At 44.3% G+C, this 21,851-nt stretch overlaps 1 protein-coding gene across 1 annotated transcript; it reads left to right on the forward strand.

Annotated features, from left to right (window-relative positions):
* The first annotated feature begins 800 nt into the window (after positions 1 to 800).
* Positions 801 to 8,495, forward strand: tmem121aa (transmembrane protein 121Aa). Its single transcript, XM_045723621.2, has 3 exons — positions 801 to 1,694; positions 1,982 to 2,152; positions 2,977 to 8,495. Exons 1-3 carry the CDS (start codon positions 1,581 to 1,583, stop codon positions 3,658 to 3,660), a joined length of 969 nt encoding a protein of 322 aa, XP_045579577.1. The 5' UTR covers positions 801 to 1,580; the 3' UTR covers positions 3,661 to 8,495.
* The last annotated feature ends 13,356 nt before the right edge of the window (positions 8,496 to 21,851 follow it).

Below are 21,851 nucleotides of genomic sequence, written 5' to 3' on the forward strand. Positions count from 1 at the left end.
TTTGTTTATTTTGATCCACATTAACTTTTGCAGAGACAGTAGTTATTTTTCCTGGGGTCCACAAAAAACACAACATGACAAGTAACAAAACACTGGTACACTGATAGACAAGGGCAGTCACACAAATGTATATAGTGTGGTAAAATTTGCAAGCCCTCGCTTAATAAGCGGGAAATTATTGATTTTGCAACCCCTCCAAAAAAAGAGGAGTGACTGGATTAGCCCTAGATGTACCTCACTTTACAGATACAGCAGCAGGCAGCCACTTACAGTATCATGCAAAGGTCAAAGAAATCCACTGGCATGAAATATTGAATACCTGAAGAACATTACATGGTGGAAATAGGGAGTGTTATTTTTACAGTCTGAATCTAGAGAAGACGGTAACTGTATATTGAGAAGGTTTAAGGTAATGAACATGGACGTGTTTGGCAGCTCTGGAGGTATGGGGTTGTATAGGCATGTTTATTGAGTCTACTCTCCTTTCCCTTTATTGTAGTTTTTCCAATGCCAGCCCACTAAGCCGGATTAACACAGGCGTATTTTTGCAATTCAGCCAAATGTAAATTTCACAGGATATATATATATTTTGGTGTGTGTGTGTGTGTGTGTGTGTTATACACACCTATGTGTGTATCCCTTGTCTTCTGTATGTGGTTCCCTTTATGACACGAATCCAAGTCCTACTACTGCCCCCTGCTGTAACAGTGTGTAATCACAGGAGTTTAGACGCAGCATACAACTACAACCCAGATTGTGCTAAACTAACCCCTTATTCTCTTCTCTCTTCCTTAGACTCTACGGACTGAAAGAGGAGAGTTACTGTGGACTTGTACAGAACTCATCACAGGAACAACTCTCTCTGAGGTCTGTCTGATCAGAAGTGCGTTGGACTCCATTCTCTCCTCCTCAGTAGATTCTCTTTAGAAGCCCCACAGTGAAGACACAGTGATACCTTTGGACAATTGAAGCAAGCGCACACATTTGCCTCAGGAAATGTTCTGCTGCTGTTGTCCTCTGCCAGTCCATGTTGCTTCCGTGAGTACTCGGCCACAACAAAGTCTACAACTGAAGATATGTGGTTTTGTCATTTTCCTATGGAGCAATAAAGCCCAGCTGCTATGTTCACTTTATTACTGAGGGGATTCCCAGGTTATGGAGTTGTGTTGTGAGACCGTGATGTCAGCAGTAGAACAGCAGACTCAATGGAACTGCGCTGAGAGAGGGAATGCACCAGTCTGTATGGCTTAAACAAACCATAATATATCAATGCAATTCTCCCAACCTGAATTTGTCCCATTTCCCTCTCGGTCCTAGGAGTGTTGTCTTTTTCAAACCAATCAATGGAGGACATGTTGCGTTAGTCTAAGGAGTGGGAGTGCATTCTTTTCAATAATGTAAAAAAATCTGAATGTATCTCTTAATCTAGTAGGGATTGATATGGTACACTTGACTTTTGCCCCTAAAATAACTTTGAGAACAAACTGTAAAGTAGGACTACAAGTGAAGTCGGACTACAACTTTTGTTTTGGAGGACTACAACAGGAAGTTCAGTAGAACTATAACCCCCATTACCCACCATGGTGTTGCCACAGCCAGACAAGCGCCATGTGTGCCTGACCACAATGGTGATCATGACCAGCATGGCCTTCATGGATGCCTACCTAGTAGAGCAGAACCAAGGGCCCAGGAAGGTAAGAGGCCATTTTTTTTAAAGCTATAGTCTGTGATTCAAAAAGAATAAAACTATTAAAAGTCCAAAAATAGATGTACCAATCGGAGACTGTATCTTTGAATTACAAAATGTTTTAAACTTGGCCTTTAATCAGTGATTTTACTGTTTTGACATCCTTAGTTTTTTTGCATCTCTTTCATTGCCTTTCAATTGTTTGCTTTTAATTTATGTCAATATATTGTTTTACTGTAAAAACTGTGTTGTGATTTTAATGTTAGGTAAATAAAGTATGATGTGTATTTGTAGATTGGGGTGTGCATAATCGTGCTGGTGGGAGACATCTGTTTCCTCATCGTGCTGCGCTATGTGGCTGTTTGGGTCGGGGCCGAGGTGAAAACTGCCAAGCGTGGCTATGCCATGATCCTCTGGTTCCTCTACATCTTCGTCCTGGAGATCAAACTCTACTTCGTATTCCAGGTAGGTAGACAGGTGGGTCAGAAACCAGAGGGTCACGGGTTCGAATGGGCCGCTGTAATAGGAATTTCCAGCTGAATAAAAAGGAGAGCAGTCATTGATAAAGTCATTCAAAATCAATACGATTTAATTACAGTAATGCAGGGAGACACCTCCAGAACAGATGCATAGAATGTTTCTAACTGGCCTCTTAATATTCTAGTCAGACAGCACCAAGTGTAAACACCAGCCAGAGAGGCTTCAAGGAAGTCTGAACAAAAGGCAGTGATTGTCTGCTGCTACAAAATCACACAGTGTTTCACATAATAGAATGATAATCAGTGTCCTCAGTCCTTGTACCTCCAGTCTGGCGTCAATCACTATCAACAGATATGAGTTTAATCCATAACATCTAGTGACCATCAATCCGAGTGTTACAAACAGAACACTTGGAATCATGTGTAGTACAGAACGGGAAAACACAGAAATATGCTAAACATTGCGTTAAACACTCTAAACTGAATATGAACTTCATTCATTTTAAATATTCCCATTACAGCCGGCAACCGGAGTGTTGCTGGCATCAGTATCCCAAATACCATCTCCTTTCATTGTGCCCTTGAGCAGGATACTCCACCCCTAAACTGCTCCAGGGACGCTGCACTGTGGCTAACCGTGGAGTGTGTATGTGTGTGTATTGGCTGGGTGGCGGGGAGGGGATGCTACAACCTGATCTCATAGTTTCAAGTCAGGATTTGACAGGGCTGGATATTCACAGAAATCCTGAAAAAGACACATTTCAATATCTCTCTGACAATTAACAACAAAGAATGTCTTGTATCTTCTAGAACTACAAGGCGGACAGGAAGAGCCTGGAGACGGTGGCCCGCAAGGCTCTAACCTTACTCCTCTCTGTGTGCGTCCCGGGGCTGTACCTGGTCCTTGTTGCTCTGGACAGCATGGAGTACGTGAGAACCTTCCGGAAGAAGGAGGACATGCGGGGGAGGCTGTTCTGGGTGGCCCTGGACCTGCTGGATGTTCTGGACATCCAGGCCAACCTGTGGGAGCCCCAGCGGACGGGCCTACCCATCTGGGCAGAGGGACTGATGTTCTTCTACTGCTACATCCTCCTCCTTATCCTGCCCTGTGTCTCCCTGTCTGAGATCAGTGTCCAGGGGGAGCACGTCTCGCCCCAGAAGATGATGCTCTACCCCATTCTTAGTCTTGTTACCATAAACATAGTGACGATCTTGATCCGTGGGGTCAACATGGTGCTGTTCCAGGATAGTAGGGTTTCCACAATCTTCATAGGGAAGAACGTTGTGGCCATAGCCACAAAGGCCTGTACGTTTCTGGAGTACAGGAGGCAGGTGAAGGAGTTCCCTCCACAGGACCCTAGCATGGCAGGTATAGCATTAGAGCTGCAGCAAGGGAACTCTGTGGGTCACAGCCACGGGCACAACCAGACCTTGCCCAATGCCACCACTAGCCTCCCCGACGAACCATCACCGACCGAGGTCATAGACACATGACCCTCGCCCATGGATAGTTACATCCTTTTCACACTGTAATGCTGAGTGGATCCATACTGTGATGGCTTGGATATTTTTCTTTCACACTGTGCTTTCCAGCAACTACCAGCGCAGTACAGCTTGGCTTAACTTGGCTCAGTAGTGTGAAAAGTGTGGCAAGTGTCTGGCCCTGGGCACAGCTAGACTGGACTAGACTTCTCAGAGCTCAGCTAGACTGGACTAGACATCTCAGAGCACAGTATGAACCCAACAAAGACTGTTTCCGTCCAATGGGGTGGCAGAAAGAAACACCATGTTTCACTGAGTCCGCTCCAGCTCAGGAAAACGGCCCAGCGCCTTGCCAGCCAGCCTACCAGATGAACTGATGAGATCATTCTGATAAAGACTGATGTGTTTTTCTATTCTATTGTGAGTGTTTCTATACTTCTCTATGGTGGACTAGCAGACAGACAGACAGACACATACAGGTGACCTCAGATACAAAGCCCAGCTCAGCTGACATGAGCTTATAGTCCACCTGTAACCAGACCTGGGTGCAAGTACTATTTGAAATAACTTCAAATACTTTATCTGGACTTGATTGAGCTTGCCTGGTACAATGGAACCAATGGAATAGTAGCAAGACTGCAAACCACACCCATCTGGCACTCCAGGCAGGCTGAACAAACACAATTTTTTTTTTTAAAGATTTCCAGTAGTACTTGAACCCAGGTCTCCTGTAAACTCCTTGTCCTTTTTGACTCACTGGTATTTTTTGTAATTCCAAGACATTGTTTTTAAGTGATGGTGTAATGCTGTAATTCTCTTTGTCATTTTAAATATTTATACAGTACCAGTCAAAAGTTTGGACACATCTACTCATTCAAGGGTTTTTCTAGATTTTTACTATTTTCTACATTGTATAATAGTAGTGAAGACATCAACACTATGAAATATCACACATGGAATCATGGAGTAAACAAAAAAGTGTTAAACAAATCAAAATATATTTTATATTATAGATTTTTCAAAGCAGCCATCCTTTTCCTTGATGACAGCTTTGCACACTCTTGGCATTCTCTCAACCAGCTTCATGAGGAATTATTTTCCAACAGTCTTGAAGGAGTTCCCACATATGCTGAGCACTTGTTGGCTGCTTTTCCTTCACTCTGCGGTCCAACTCATCCCAAACCATCGCAATTGGGTTGAGGTCGGGTGATTATGGAGGCCAGGTCATCTGATACAGCACTCCATCACTCTCATTGGTCAAATAGCCCTTACACAGCCTGGAGGTGTGTTGGGTCATTGTCCTGTTGAAAAACAAATGATAGTCCCACTAAGCGCAAACCAGATGGGATGGCATATCGCTGCAGAATGCTGTGGTAACCATGCTGGTTAAGTGTGCCTTGAATTCTAAATAAATTACAGTGTCAACAGCAAAGCACCCCCACACCATCACATCTCCTCCTCCATGCTTCACGGTGGGAACCATACATGTGGAGATCATCCGTTCACCTACTCTGCGTCTCACAAAGACAGTTGTAACCGATTTGAACTGGTTGTAACCTGAATTTGGACTCATCAGACCAAAGGACAGATTTCCACTGGTCTAATGTCCATTGCACATGTTGCTTGGCCCAACAAGTCTCTTCTTATTATTAGTGTCCTTTGGTATTGGTTTCTTCAATTCAATTCGACTGTGAAGACCTGATTCACGCAGACTCCTCTGAACAGTTGATGTTGAGATGTGTCTGTTACTTGAACTCTCTGAAGCATTTATTTGGGCTGCAATCTGAGGTGCAGTTAACTCTACTGAACTTATCCTCTGCAGCAGAGGTAACTCTGGGTCTTCCTTTCCTGTGGCGGTCCTCATGAGAGCCAGTTTCATCATAGCGCTTGATGGTTGAAGAAACTTTCAAAGTTCTTGATATTTTCTGCATTGACTGAACTTCATGTCTTAAAGTAATGATGGACTGTCGTTTCTCTTTGCATATTTGAGCTGTTCTTGCTATAATATGGATTTGGTCTTTTACCAAATAGGGCTATCTTCTGTATACCACCTCTACCTTGTCACAATACAACTGATTGGTTCAAACGCATTAACCTGTTGGGGATAAGGGGGCAGTATTTGCACGGCCGGATAAAAAACGTACCCGATTTAATCTGGTTACTACTCCTGCCCAGTAACAAGAATATGCATATAATTGTTTGATTTGGATAGAAAACACCCTAAAGTTTCTAAAACTGTTTGAATGGTGTCTGTGAGTATAACAGAACTCATTTGGCAGGCCAAAACCTGAGAAGATTCCAAACAGGAAGCGCTCTCTCTGACCATTTCATGGCCTTCTTGATCATCTCTATCCAAAACAGGGGATCTCTGGCATAACGTGACATTTTCTAACGCTCCCATAGGCTCTCAGAAGGCGCCAGAACGATGAATGGTGGCTTTGCAGGCCATGGCTGAAAAACATTAGCGCATTTGGTAAGTGGTCGATCTGAGGACAATGAGACTGGAGGCGCGTGCACGAGCAGACACCATGATTACTTTCTCTCTCTTTGAACGAAAACAACGACTCCCGGTCGGAATATTATCGCTTTTTTACGAGAAAAATAGCATAAAAATTGATTTTAAACAGCGGTTGACATGCTTCGAAGTACGGTAATGGAATATTTTGAATGCTTTTGTCACGAAACGCGTCGGGCGCGTCACCCTTCTTTACCCTTCGGATAGTGTCTTGAACGCACGAACAAAACGCCGCTATTTGGATATAACTATGGATTATTTGGAACCAAACCAACATTTGTTATTGAAGTAGAAGTCCTGGGAGTGCATTCTGACGAAGAACAGCAAAGGTAATCAAACTTTTCTAATAGTAAATCTAACTTTGGTGAGCACCACACTTGGTGGGTGTCAAAATAGCTAGCCTGTGATGGCCGGGCTATCTACTCAGAATATTGCAAAATGTGCTTTCACCGAAAAGCTATTTTAAAATCGGACATAGCGAGTGCATAAAGGAGTTCTGTATCTATAATTCTTAAAATAATTGTTATGTTTTTTGTGAACGTTTATCGTGAGTAATTTAGTAAATTCACCGGAAGTGTTCGGTGGGAATGCTAGTCACATGCTAGTCACATGCTAATGTAAAAAGCTGTTTTTTTTATATAAATATGAACTTGATTGAACAAAACATGCATGTATTGTATAACATAATGTCCTAGGATTGTCATCTGATGAAGATCATCAAAGGTTAGTGCTGCATTTAGCTGTGGTTTGGGTTTATGTGACATTATATGCTAGCTTGAAAAATGGCTGTGTGATTATTTTTGGCTGGGTACTCTCCTGACATAATCTAATGTTTTGCTTTCGTTGTAAAGCCTTTTTGAAATCGGACAGTGTGGTTAGATTAATGAGAGTCTTGTCTTTAAAATGGTGTAAAATAGTCATATGTTTGAGAAATTGAAGTAATAGAATTTCTAAGGTATTTGAATATCGCGCCACAGGATTACACTGGCTGTTGAGTAGGTGGGCGTCCCACTGGCCCAGAGAGGTTAAGAAGGAAAGAAATTCCCCAAATGAACTTTTAACAAGGCACACCAGTTAATTAAAATGCATTCCAGGTGACTACCTCATGAAGCTTGTTGAGAGAATGCTAAGAGTGTGCAAAGCTGTCGTCAAGGCTACTTCGAGGAATCTCAAATATAAAATATATTTTGATTTGTTTCACACTTTTTTGGTTACTACATGATTCCATATGTGTTATTTCATAATTTTGATGTCTTCACTGTTATTCTACAATCTGGAAAATAGTCAAAAAAAAAACGAACTTGAATGAGTAGGTGTGTCCAAACTTTTGACTAGTACTCTATATATACATACTGCTCAAAATAAATAAAGGGAACACTAAAATAACATCCTAGATCTGAATGAATTAAATAATCTTATTAAATACTTTTTTCTTTACATAGTTGAATGTGCTGACAACAAAATCACACAAAAATAATCAATGGAAATCCAATTTATCAACCCATGGAGGTCTGGATTTGGAGTCACACTCAAAATTAAAGTGGAAAACCACACTACAGGCTGATCCAACTTTGATGTAATGTCCTTAAAACAAGTCAAAATGAGGCCCAGTAGTGTGTGTGGCCTCCACGTGCCTGTATGACCTCCCTACAAGGTCTGGGCATGCTCCTGATGAGGTGGCGGATGGTCTCCTGAGGGATCTCCTCCCAGACCTGGACTAAAGCATCCGCCAACTCCTGGACAGTCTGTGGTGCAACGTTGGTGGATGGAGCGAGACATGATGTCCCAGATGTGCTCAATTGGATTCAGGTCTGGGGAACGGGCGGGCCACTCCATAGCATCAATGCCTTCCTCTTGCAGGAACTGCTGACACACTCCAGCCACGTGAGGTCTAGCATTGTCTTGCATTAGGAGGAACCCAGGGCCAACCGCACCAGCATATGGTCTCACAAGGGGTCTGAGGATCTCATCTCGGTACCTAATGGCAGTCAGGCTACCTCTGGCGAGCACATGGAGGGCTGTGCGGCCCCCCAAAGAAATGCCACCCCACACCATGACTGACCCACCGCCAAACCGGTCATGCTGGAGGATGTTGCAGGCAGCAGAACGTTCTCCACGGCGTCTCCAGACTCTGTCACGTCTGTCACGTGCTCATTGTGAACCTGCTTTCATCTGTGAAGAGCACAGGGCGCCAGTGGAGAATTTGCCAACCTTGGTGTTCTCTGGCAAATGCCAAACGTCCTGCACGGTGTTGGGCTGTAAGCACAACCCCCACCTGTGGACGTCGGGCCCTCATACCACCCTCATGGAGTCTGTTTCTGACCGTTTGAGCAGACACATGCACATTTGTGGCCTGCTGGAGGTCATTTTGCAGGGCTCTGGCAGTGCTCCTCCTGCTCCTCCTTGCACAAAGGCGGAGGTAGCGGTCCTGCTGCTGGGTTGTTGCCCTCCTACGGCCTCCTCCACGTCTCCTGATGTACTGGCCTGTCTCCTGGTAGCGCCTCCATGCTCTGGACACTACGCTGACAGACACAGCAAACCTTCTTGCCACAGCTCGCATTGATGTACCATCCTGGATGAGCTGCACTACCTGAGCCACTTGTGTGGGTTGTAGACTCCGTCTCATGCTACCACTAGAGCACTGCCAGCATTCAAAAGTGACCAAAACATCAGCCAGGAAGCATAGGAACTGAGAAGTGGTCTGTGGTCACCACCTGCAGAACCAGTCCTTTTTTGGGGGTGTCTTGCTAATTGCCTATAATTTCCACCTGTTGTCTATTCCATTTGCACAACAGCATGTGAAATTTATTGTCAATCAGTGTTGCTTCCTAAGTGGACAGTTTGATTTCACAGAAGTGTGATTGACTTGGAGTTACATTGTGTTGTTTAAGTGTTCCCTTTACTTTTTTGAGCAGTGTATATATAGACACTGCCAATGAAGCAACATTCATTTGAGGACTTCTATACTCTGTGAGAGAATTTCAGAGCGAGGATGGTTAGAGGGAAACAAAGAGAGGGTGGGGTGGAAGAGAAGCAAGAATTTAGACAGGGAGCGAGTGAGAAACAGAACTATGGGAGGAAGAGTGGGTGGGAGTGGGAGAAAAAGGGCTGGGAAGAGGGGCAGTGTGTGTGTGTTTAATAGAGGGATGGAGGGATGGAGGATGGGTAAAGCTGCTTATTAGGTGTAAGCCTCTCAGAAGGGGATCCAATTTCCCTGCTATTGTGAGGCTTTTAAAGTACGAGACCAGACCGTTTGAATGGTGTCCATATTAGGACATCCTTAGAGTCACAAGAAAGAGGTGTCAGACCCCAGGGCCCGTATGTATCAAGCATTTCAGAGTAAATAATAATGAATAAGATGAGGGACCTGATCCTACGGTAGTTCAGCAATCAGATACTTTGTGAATACTGGCTCTGACTATATTCACTCCTTTTGACTCAGAGCCTGTTCCTAATATGGGCACTGTACATTAGGTGATTTGGAATCCTCTGTTTCCCTGAGCTCAGCACTATATATAGAATGAATAATAAAGAGGGCCCACAGCCCCTATAGTTTCTCAATGTGTCTTTGTGTCTTTGTGTGTGTGTGTGTGTGCGTGCGTGCGTGCGTGCGTGTGCGTGCGTGTGGGTGTGTATATATATGCTCTCTCTTTGGCAGGAAACATGCATAATATTTAGCGTAAAACACCAAAGACCAAGCTCTCAAACAACGTTCAAATGACCATAGATGTGTTAAACTGAGAGATAATCACACAATGTCTTTACTTGTCATTTTAATGGAGGAAACAGAATACGCTAGTATGTGGACACCTGCTCGTCAAACATCTCATTCCAAAATCATGTGCATTAATATGGAGTTGGTCCCCCTTTGCTGCTATAACAGCCTCCACTCTTCTGGGAAGGCTTTCCGCTGAATATTGCTCCAGGGACTTGCTTCTATTCAGCCACAAGAGCATTAGTGAGTTCGGGCACTGATGTTGGGCGATTAGGCCTTGCTCGCTGTCAGCGTTCCAATTCCAAAGGTGCTCGATGGGGTTGAGGTCAAGGCTCTGTGCTGGCCAGTCAAGTTGTTCCGCACCGATCTCGACAAACCATTTCTGTATGGACCTCGCTTTGTGCACGGGGCGTTGTCATGCTGAAACAGGAAAGGGTCTTCCCCAAACAGTTGCCACAAGGTTAGAAGCACATAATCTTCTAGAATGTCATTGTATGCTGTAGCATTAAAATGTCCTTTCACTGGGAGGGGCCTAGCCCGAACCATGAAAAACAGCCCCAGACCATTATTCCGCCTCCACCAAACTTTACTGTTGGCACTATGCATTGGGGCAGGTAGCGTTCTCCTGGCATCCGCCAAACCCAGATTCATCCATCGGACTTTTAGATGGTGAAGCGTGATTCATCACTCCAGAGAACGCGTTTCCAGTGCTCCAGAGTCCAATGGCGGTGAGCCTTACATCACTCCAGCCGACGCTTGGCATTGCTCATGGTGATCTTAGGCTTGTGTGCGACTGCTCGGCCATGGAAACCCATTTCATGAAGCTCCCGATGAAGAGTTTTTGTGCTGATGTTGCTTCTAGAGGCAGTTTGGAACTCGGTAGTGAGTGTTGCAACCGAGGACAAACGATTATACAGTACCAAGACCCAGGCTATACAGTACCATGGCCCAGGCTATACAGTACAATGGCCCAGGCTATACATTACCATGACCCCGGCTATACATTACCAAGACCCAGGCTATACAGTCCCATGACCCAGGCTATACAGTCCCATGACCCAGGCTATACAGTACCATGACCCAGGCTATACAGTACCATGACCCAGGCTATACATTACTAAGACCCAGGCTATACATTACCAAGACCCAGGCTATACAGTACCAAAACCCAGGCTATACAGTACCAAGACCCAGGCAATACAGTACCATGACCCAGGCTATATATTACCAAGACCCAGGCTATACATTACCAAGACCCAGGCTATACATTACCAAGACCCAGGCTATACATTACCATGACCCAGGCTATACATTACCAAGACCCAGGCTATTCAGTCCCATGACCCAGGCTATACAGTACCAAGACCCAGGCTATACAGTCTCATGACCCAGGCTATACAGTACCATGACCCAGGCGATACAGTCCCGTGACCCAGGCTATACAGTCCCAAGACCCAGGCTATACAGTCCCAAGACCCAGGCTATACAGTACCAAGACCCAGGCTATACAGTACCAAGACCCAGGCTATACAGTCCCAAGACCCAGGCTATACATTACAATGCAAAATGCACAATAAGATGCTCAACTCTTACTTAGTTCCTGTAAATGAGTGTTTGGGTGCTTTGGCCCAGGAGTATGAAAAAGACGACCAGGGCTGGAGATACAGTAGCATGGCCAGGAGAGAGAACAGATTACAGCAATAAGGGGGTACCGTATAGGGTACCGTATAGTAGGATAGAGAAGCAGAATCAATGGTGGGGAATCAATGGTTTGCAGAAAGCAATTTAGAGTCTGCCGATTGGGTGAGTCTGCCAGGTAGCACCACTGGTTCTGGTGATAAATAATAGTCTCTGTTATTCTGGGTCTACTTATCTATCACAGCAGAGCAAAGAGCTGGCCGGGTATCTGGGTCTCTAGCTGATTCTGATTCTATGGCCACTTCCCCTTGGACCCTAGACAAGAAATAACCAATGAACATTGTTGCAGATGACTACAGAACGGATATCCAAACAGGACAGATGAGGAGGCAAATCTTAATCTTTAACTCTTAGATGTTAAATCCCTATTTGAGGGACTTTGAGCATTTCTGGACCGGTTCCGACAGACGTTTTGGTGTACAAAGCATCCTGTGAATGTCTTGGGGTTCAGTGTTTTATATTGCAAAAAAGTCCCAACCGGGGTTGCTATGTCCATGGTTTTCCTGCAAACTGGGCTACTTTGAAAACAATGTTGCGGTTGTATTGGTCGTGGGATGCAGATTTTTGGGCTACTTCTAAATTGCCCCGCGGCTGCTATGGCATTTCTCTTCTTTTTTTTCCTATCTATTAATTTCACTGTGACCTGCTGCTGCTGACTATCAGGCAGTGAGGCAGGCTGTTGCTGGGAGAGTGAGTGGTGGGGAAGGAGGGAGGGGGAAGGCCAGAGTGTAGGGGGTGTGTGTGTGTGTGTGTGTGTGTGTGTGTGTGTGTGTGTGTGTGTGTGTGTGTGTGTGTGTGTGTGTGTGTGTGTGTGTGTGTGTGTGTGTGTGTGTGTGTGTGTGTGTGTGTGTGTGTGTGTGTGTTGAGAGAGCAAGCAGGAGGAGAGCAGCGCCAGCACATGTCATGACGTGCATGTGAAGTGATGTGAGAACAACCAACTGGGCAAAAACTGGTTTACTAATAAATCTGATGACTTCGAATCAACGTGGAAAACTGATTGGATTAAGGGCCTTTCGTATTTTTTTCGTCCAAATGTTTTACCTAAATCTAATGGCAGGGTGACATTTTGTTGTTGATTTGTTGTTGATTTGACATTGAATTCCTGTTGGGGCTAGGGGGCAATATTGAGAATTTTGAAAAACATATGTGCCCGTTTCTGCCTCCTACACCAACTCAGAAGCTAGGATATGCATATTATTAACAGATTTGGATAGAAAACACTCTGAATTTTCTAAAACTGTTTGAATGGTGTCTGTAAGTATAACAAAACTCATATGGCAGGCAAAAACCTGAGAAAAATACAAGCAGGAAATGAAAATTTTGTGGCTGTACTATTTTCGAGTCATTGCTAATAGAACACACAGTTACAAAGGATTCATTTTGCACTTCCTACGGCTTCCACTAGATGTCAACGATCTTTATAAAGTTGTTTGAAGCGTCTATGATGAACAGAGACCGGATGACAAGGAAGGGAAGTTGACGTCCCTGAGATGTCGTCACTTCATTATTGCGCACACATGCGCGTTCATGTGAGATGAGACTTTGTATTTCAAATGTTTATCAAGACGTTTATCAAGACACAGGAGAGGTCCTGTTGAAATATTTATCCGTTTCACGTTCTCAAGGCCCTAAAGATTGATGCTAAACAACGTTTGACATGTTTGAACGAACGTAAATAGATTTTTTTTAACTTTTCGTCGTGACTTCCCCCCCCCCCTGCCCTACATTTTGACGAGCCTACTGAACGCGCTAACAACATGGAACAACTTGGAGTTATTTGGACATAAATTATGAACTTTGTCGAAAGAAACAACATTTGTTGTGGACCTGGGATTCCTGGAAGTGCCTTCTGATGAAGATAATCAAAGGTAAGGGAATATTTACAATAGTATTATTGATATTAGATGGTTCCAAGATGGTGCTAACCTGTATAGCCTAGCCTATTGTTCTCAGCATAGCAACCGTTTATTGCAAAGTGTGATTTCCCAGTAAAGTTATTTTGAAATCTGGCAATGCGGTAGCATTTACGAGATGTTAATCTATAATTCTTTGAATGACAATATTATAATTTACCAATGTTTTCGAATAGTAATTTTGTAAATTGTAACGCTGATTCACCGGAAGCATTTGAGGGAGAAAAAAAAATCTGAATTTCACCGCTACTGTAAAATGCTGTTTTTGGATATAAATGTGAACTTGATGGAACAAAAAATGCATGTATTGCCTAACATAATGTCCTAGGAGTGTCATCTGATGAAGATTGTCAAAGGTTAGTGCCTAATTTTAGCTGGTTTTCTGCTTTTGGTGACGCCTGTCTTTGAATTGACAAAACATTACACACAGCTATTTTCAATGTACTCTCCTAACATAACCTAACTTTATGCTTTCGCCGTAAAGCCTCTTTGAAATTGGACAATATGGTTGGATTTAGGAGATGTTTATCTTTCAAATGGTGAAAAATAGTTGTTTGTTTGAGAAATTGAAATTATTAGATTCTTGCAGTTTTGAATTTCCCGCCATGGTATCTTGTCAATAAATCCCGTTACCGGGATCAGAGCGGGAAGGGGTCCTCTAGAGGTTAATTGACATCTCAAGAAAATTGAAATTAAAAATAGACGTTGAAATGACGCCTGTGCCCAGCGGGAACGAACAAACGGCACTAGCTAGCTGCCTACAGTGAGGGAAAAAAGTATTTCATCCCCTGCTGATTTTGTGCGTTTGCACACTGACAAAGAAATTATCAGTCTATAATTTTAATGGTAGGTTTATTTGAACAGTGAGAGACAGAATAACAACAAAAAAATCCAGAAAAACGCATGTCAAAAATGTTCTAAATTGATTTGCATTTTAATGAGGGAAATAAGTATTTGACCCCTCTGCAAAACATGACTTAGTACTTGGTGGCAAAACCCTTGTTGGCAATCACAGAGGTCAGACGTTTCTTGTAGTTGGCCACCAGGTTTGCACACATCTCAGGAGGGATTTTGTCCCAGTCCTCTTTGCAGATCTTCTCCAGGTCATTAAGGTTTCGAGGCTGACGTTTGGCAACTCGAACCTTCAGCTCCCTCCACAGATTTTCTATGGGATTAAGGTCTGGAGATTGGCTAGGCCACTCCAGGACCTTAATGTGCTTCTTCTTGAGCCACTCCTTTGTTGCCTTGGCCGTGTGTTTTGGGTCATTGTCATGCTGGAATACCCATCTACAACCCATTTTTAATGCACTGGCTGAGGGAAGGAGGTTCTCACCCAAGAGTTGACGGTACATGGCCCCGTCCATCGTCCCTTTGATGCTGTGAAGTTGTCCTGTCCTCTTAGCATAATGTTTCCACCTCCATGTTTAACAGTGGGGATGGTGTTCTTGGGGTCATAGGCAGCATTCCTCCTCCTCCAAACACGGCGAGTTGAGTTGATGCCAAAAAGCTCCATTTTGGTCTCATCTGACCACAACACTTTCACCCAGTTGTCCTCTGAATCATTCAGATGTTCATTGGCAAACTTCAGACGGGCATGTATATGTGCTTTCTTGAGCAGGGGGACCTTAATGGCGCTGCAGGATTTCAGTCCTTCACGGCGTAGTGTGTTACCAATTGATTTTTTGGTGACTATGGTCCCAGCTGCCTTGAGATCATTGACAAGATCCTCCCGTGTAGTTCTGGGCTGATTCCTCACCGTTCTCATGATCATTGCAACTCCACGAGGTGAGATCTTGCATGGAGCCCCAGGCCGAGGGAGATTGACAGTTCTTTTGTGTTTCTTCCATTTGCGAATAATCGCACCAACTGTTGTCACCTTCTCACGAAGCTGCTTGGCGATGGTCTTGTAGCCCATTCCAGCCTTGTGTAGGTCTACAATCTTGTCCCTGACATCCTTGGAGAACTCTTTGGTCTTGGCCATGGTGGAGAGTTTGGAATCTGATTGATTGATTGCTTCTGTGGACAGGTGTCTTTTATACAGGTAACAAACTGAGATTAGGAGCACTCTCTTTAACTAGGGGGCAGTATTGACACGGCTGGATAAAAAAACATACCCGATTTAATCTGGTTACCACTCCTACCCAGTAACTAGAATATGCATATACTTATTACATATGGATAGAAAACACCCTAAATTTTCTAAAACTGTTTGAATGGTGTCTGTGAGTATAACAGAACTCATTTGGCAGGCAAAACCCTGAGACATTTTCTGACAGGAAGTGGATACCTGATGTGTTGTATTGCCTTTAAACCTATCCCATTGAAAAACACAGGGGCTGAGGAATATTTTGGCACTTCCTATTGCTTCCACTAGATGTCACCAGCCTTTACAAAGTGTTTTGAGTCTTCTGGAGGGAGATCTGACCGAACAAGAGCCTTGGAACGATGATGTCCCATTAGACACCTGGCGCGCGAGTTCATGTTGGGTACCCTCGTTCCAATACGTTATAAAAGAGTATGCATTCGTCCACCTTGAATATTATTCATGTTCTGGTTAAAAAAGGCCCTAATGATTTATGCTATACAACGTTTGACATGTTTGAACGAACGGAAATATATTTTTTCCCCTCGTTCATGACGAGAAGTCCGGCTGGCTTACATCATGTGCTAACAAGACGGAGATTTTTGGACATAAATGATGAGCTTTTTTGAACAAAACTACATTCGTTATGGACCTGTGATACCTGGAAGTGACATCTGATGAAGAGAATCAAAGGTAATGGATTATTTACATAGTATTTTCGATTTTAGATCTCCCCAACATGACGTCTAGTCTGTATCGCAACGCGTATTTTTCTGGGCGCAGTGCTCAGATTATTGCAAAGTGTGATTTCCCAGTAAGGTTATTTTTAAATCTGGCAAGTTGATTGCGTTCAAGAGATGTAAATCTATAATTCTTTAAATGACAATATAATATTTTACCAATGTTTTCTAATTTTAATTATTTAATTTGTGACGCTGACTTGACTGCCGGTTATTGGAGGGAAACGATTTCCTCAACATCAATGCCATAGTAAAACGCTGTTTTTGGATATAAATATGAACTTGATAGAACTAAAAATGCATGCATTGTCTAACATAATGTCCTAGGAGTGTCATCTGATGGAGATTGTAAAAGGTTAGTGCATCATTTTAGCTGGTTTTATGGTTTTGGTGACCCTGTCTTTGAATTGACAAAACATTACACACAACTCTTGTAAATGTACTGTCCTAACATACTCTAAATTTATGCTTTCGCCGTAAAACCTTTTTGAAATCGTAAAACGTGGTTAGATTAAGGAGATGTTTATCTTTCAAAGGGTGTAAAATAGTTGTATGTTTGAAAAATTTGAATTTTGACATTTATTTGGATTCAAATTTGCCGCTCTTGAAATGCACCTGCTGTTGATGGAGTGCACCACGGGTGGCACGCTAGCGTCCCACCTAGCCCATAGTTAAGAGTGTGCTCCTAATCTCAGCTCGTTACCTGTATAAAAGACACATGGGAGCCAGAAATCTTTCTGATTGAGAGGTGGTCAAATACTTATTTCCCTCATTAAAATGCAAATCAATTTATAGCATTTTTGACATGCGTTTTTCTGGATTTTTTTCTTGTTATTCTGTCTCTCACTCTTCAAATAAACCTACCATTAAAATTATAGACTGATCATTTCTTTGTCAGCGGGCAAATGTACAAAATCAGCAGGGGATCAAATACTTTTTTCCCTCAGTGTACTTCTCGCTCGTGTGCCAACTCCTCTTTTGCTGGGAAACATTTTCGGGGGCTAGTTTTTCAGGCCTTGTGGGCGGGTTATGAGTGGTCATTGTTCTAGAAATTAAGTTAGACTTGGCAAACCTTGCCCCATCTCTCTGCTCTCCACTCCCACTCTCCCAGCAGGGCTGACTTGCAGTGTCAGGTTTCAGACCCCATATTTGCATAGGGAGTGACTTGTCACATCTTCTGGCCTATCCAGACAATGGAATGATTTCCTGTGTCTGTTATACTCTTAGCCGGATTTAGAGCTCTCAACATGAAAAAATATCAAACAATTTCATAAGAATTGAACTACGATCACTTTGTCTTGGACACAGATGGACAAAATCACTTCGTTCTTAAAACTGAAGTTGTAGCAACTGCACACATTTGAATGGTGTCTCTACGTCACTCAGTGGACGTTTAGGAGAAAATGATCTCTCTGTAATTATATGAAATAGTGCCAATATTATTCTGTCAATAAGCATGATCATATTTATTTTACGGTGATAAGAAATGTCAAATCTTATAGTAAGTTGTTTACAATTGAATTGTCATTATATTTAGAAAGCATTTCAGTCATTTCAAGTCGCTATGATTTTAAATATTTATATAATATTAGTACTATGTACTTGAGCTAGTGTCCTCAAAAGTGAGTACACCTCAGCAATGTCTAACCATGTTTACCAGAAAGGTGAGTTCCAGAACTTTGTAAAACTATGAAACATTGCCAGTTATTATTTATGGCCGTCTCATGGAATATAATTACGTTTGGGTATGTCTATTTAGGCAGAAATTAAAATGTTTCCCTATCATTCATCTACCACACTTCCCCCTGGACAATAAGGAACCAATACAGGAGGTCGGAGTCTAAGGTTTTTAAAGTAAAAGCCCAACATGCACACACAAATAAACGCACACACGCTCAGGCAAGCATGTACACATACATAAAAATACACATGTTGCTGAATGACAGCTCTCTACTTATTATAGCCACAAGTCTGCCTATATTGTCATAAGTACATGTAAAACATGTTTATATATATATATATAGAGAGAGAGAGAGAGGGAGAGAGAGAGAGAGAGAGAGAGAGAGAGAGAGAGAGAGAGAGAGAGAGAGAGAGAGAGAGAGAGAGAGAGAGAGAGAGAGAGAGAGAGAGAGAGAGAGAGAGAGAGAGAGAGAGAGAGAGAGAGAGAGAGAGAGAGAGAGAGAGAGAGAGAGAGAGAGAGAGAGAGAGAGAGAGAGAGAGGTCTGCCGCATCACCAGATTAATGGTCCACGCTCCAGAAGTAATGGGGTCAGGCTGGTGTATTTAGCTTCGACCCCCATTGATTTTCTCATCATAAGTTTATTAAAATATTCAATTTTAAACACATAACTTGGGTGTTAGGGAATAGATCACCATCTGCAGTCCAAGTTCTTAGCACGCACACACATGGACACACACACATGGAAACGCGCACACACACACATACATACGGAAACGCACACACACACCTAGACCCACGCACACACATGGAAACGGGCACACATACACACACACACACGGAAACACACAGACACACACACACATGGAAACGCACACACAGACCCACGCACACACATGAAAACACACACACACACACAGACACACACGCACACACATGGAAACGCACACACAGACACACACACACAGACACACGCACACTCGGAAACGCACACAGACCCACGCACACACACAGACACAGACGCACACACACACGTACACACACACGTATGTACAAAATGCAGGCCAGGATTCAATGTGAGGTGTGTTGTCGAGTCCTGTCGACATTGCACCTTTTGAAGTCAATGTTCCTTCGCAGATGACGGCTCATTCAGAAGTGACCTTCAAATCAAGCACCCTGCAACCCGCCTCAGCTTGAATCCCGGTTGCAGTCCCTTCGAGAAGTAAATTACAACTGCTTTTCAATTAACCCCGCTGTATATTACACCAAACTCATTCCAGTGTGCCGAGTGTCTGCAGGTTTTCGCTCCTCCCTTGTAGTTGATTAATGAATTAAGGTCACTAATTAGTAAAGAATCTTCCCTCACCTGGTTGTCTAAGTCTTAATTGAAAGGAAAAAACGAAAACCGGCAGACACTAGGCCCTCCATGGAATGAGTTGGACAGCCCTGTATTACACCTTCCACCAGACTGAGGAGACCATCAGTTAAGTTTATCAGCTAAAAAAATATAATTCATTTACGTATGACAAAAAGATACTAAAACATAAGCATATAGGAACCATGGAGGAACAATAACCGTATTAATACAGTGATCAATCGTTTGTTTTATTTTAGGCTCATTAATATTAACAACATATTGACAGTCCCATGGTAGACCCACAGCTGTACAACAATGGCGCCATCGCAATGAAAGTATCTCAAAGTATTCATTATTTCAATTAAGAATTAAACTGGATCAAAATAATGATATTAACATATGCATGTATATCCTGTGTCGACTGATGCTCCATATTCAGAGTTTATTCTTCATCAAACATCACAAAAAGATCTGATAAAATCAATCAGATGTATTTATAAAGCCCTTCTTACATCAGCTGATGTCACAAAGTGCTGTACAGAAACCCAGCCTAAAACCCCAAACAGCAAGCAATGCAGGTGTAGAAGCACAGTGGCTAGGATAAACTCCTGTCACGCCCTGACCATAGAGAGCCTTTTATTCTCTATGTTGGTTAGGTCAGGGTGTGACTAGGGTGGGTAATCTAGGTTATTCTATTTCTATCTTGGCCTGGTATGGTTCCCAATCAGAGGCAGCTGTTTATTGTTGTCTCTGATTGGGGATCATATTTAGGCAGCCATTTCCCCATTGTGTTTTGTGGGATCTTTTTTTTTTTGTAGTTGCCTGTGAGCACTCCAGAACGTCACGTTTTGTTTGTTCTTTATTGGTTTTTTTTGGAAGTTCGCATTTAATAAACATGTGCAACCCAGAACACGTTGCGATTTGGTCCGAGTATGCTTCTAACGACGTTCGTGACAGAAGATCCCACCACAACAGGACCAAGCAGCGTGCCCAGGAGGAGAGAGTATCCTGGACTTGGGAGGAGATTTTGGATGGGAAGGGATCCTGGACTTGGGAGGAAATCCTGGCAGGACAGGATCGCCTTCCTTGGCGGCAGACGCAAGGAGAGAAGGGAGGACAGCGACGACGACGGGGTTCGCGGCCACAAAGAAAGCCCAAAGGACAGCCCACATTTTTTTTGTAGGGGGGACACACGGGGTGGTCGGCGGAGCCGAGGAGCGAACCAGAGCCAATCTGGGAGAAGAGGGAGAAATTGGAGGAGAGTGAACCAAGAGAGTCAGAGACCATCAGTGAGTTGATGGAGAAATTGGAGGAGAGAGAAATGAGAGAGATGTGTTGGTGTATGATGCACGACATTCGCCCTAAGGAGCGTGTTATCTGTTTGATGCCACCTGAGTCAGCTCTCCGTACTCGTCCTGAGGAGTGTGCTAGCAGTCTGGTAAAAACTGTGCCAGCTCCATGCACCAGGTCTCCAGTACGCCTCCAAAGCCCTATACGTACTGTCCCAGCTCTCCGCACTCGCCTTGAGGAGCGTATCATTTGTCCAGTACCATGTGTGCCGGCTCTACGCACCAAGTCTCCAGTACGCCTTCACAGCCCAGTACGTCCTGTGCCAGCTCCCCGCACTTGCCGTGTGAAATGTGTCATCGTTCTGGTACAATTTGTGCCGGCTCGGCACACCAAGTCTCCAGTACGCCTCCACAGCCCTGTACATCCTGTGCCAGCTCTCCGCACTCGCCTTGAGGAGCGTATCATTTGTCCGGTACCATATGTGCCGGCTCTACGCACCAAGTCTCCAGTACGCCTTCACAGCCCAGTACGTCCTGTGCCAGCTCCCCGCTCTCGCCATGCGACGTGTGTCATCGTTCCGGTACGATTTGTGCCGGCCCTACGCACCAGGTTTCCAGTGCGCCTCCACAGCCCAGTACGTCCTGTGCCAGCTACTCGCACTCGCCCTGAAGAGCGTGTCACCAGTCCGGTGCAACCTGTGCCGGTCCCACGCATCAGGCCTCCAGTGCGCCCCCCCCCCCAGTCCGGCATGTCCTGTGCCTGCTCCCCGCACTCGCCCTGAAGAGCGTGTCACCAGTCCGGTGCCACCTGTACCGGCTCCACGCACTAGGCCTCCAGTACGCATTAACAGTCCAGAGCTTCCGGCAATGGTCCCCAGTCCAGAGCTTCCGGCTACAGTCCCCAGTCCAGAGCTTCCGGCTACGGTCCCCAGTCCAGAGCTTCCGGCAACGGTCCCCAGTCCAGAGCTTCCGGCAACGGTCCCCAGTCCAGAGCTTCCGGCAACGGTCCCCAGTCCAGAGCTTCCGGCAACGGTCCCCAGTCCAGAGCTTCCGGCAACGGTCCCCAGTCCAGAGCTTCCGGCAACGGTCCCCAGTCCAGAGCTTCCGGCAACGGTCCCCAGTCCAGAGCTTCCGGCAACGGTCCCCAGTCCAGAGCTTCCGGCAACGGTCCCCAGTCCAGAGCTTCCGGCAACGGTCCCCAGTCCAGAGCTTCCGG

The sequence above is a fragment of the Salmo salar genome, chromosome 09 (assembly GCF_965601325.2).
Source record: "Salmo salar chromosome 09, fSalSal1, whole genome shotgun sequence".
NCBI classification, from domain to species: Eukaryota; Metazoa; Chordata; class Actinopteri; order Salmoniformes; family Salmonidae; genus Salmo; species Salmo salar.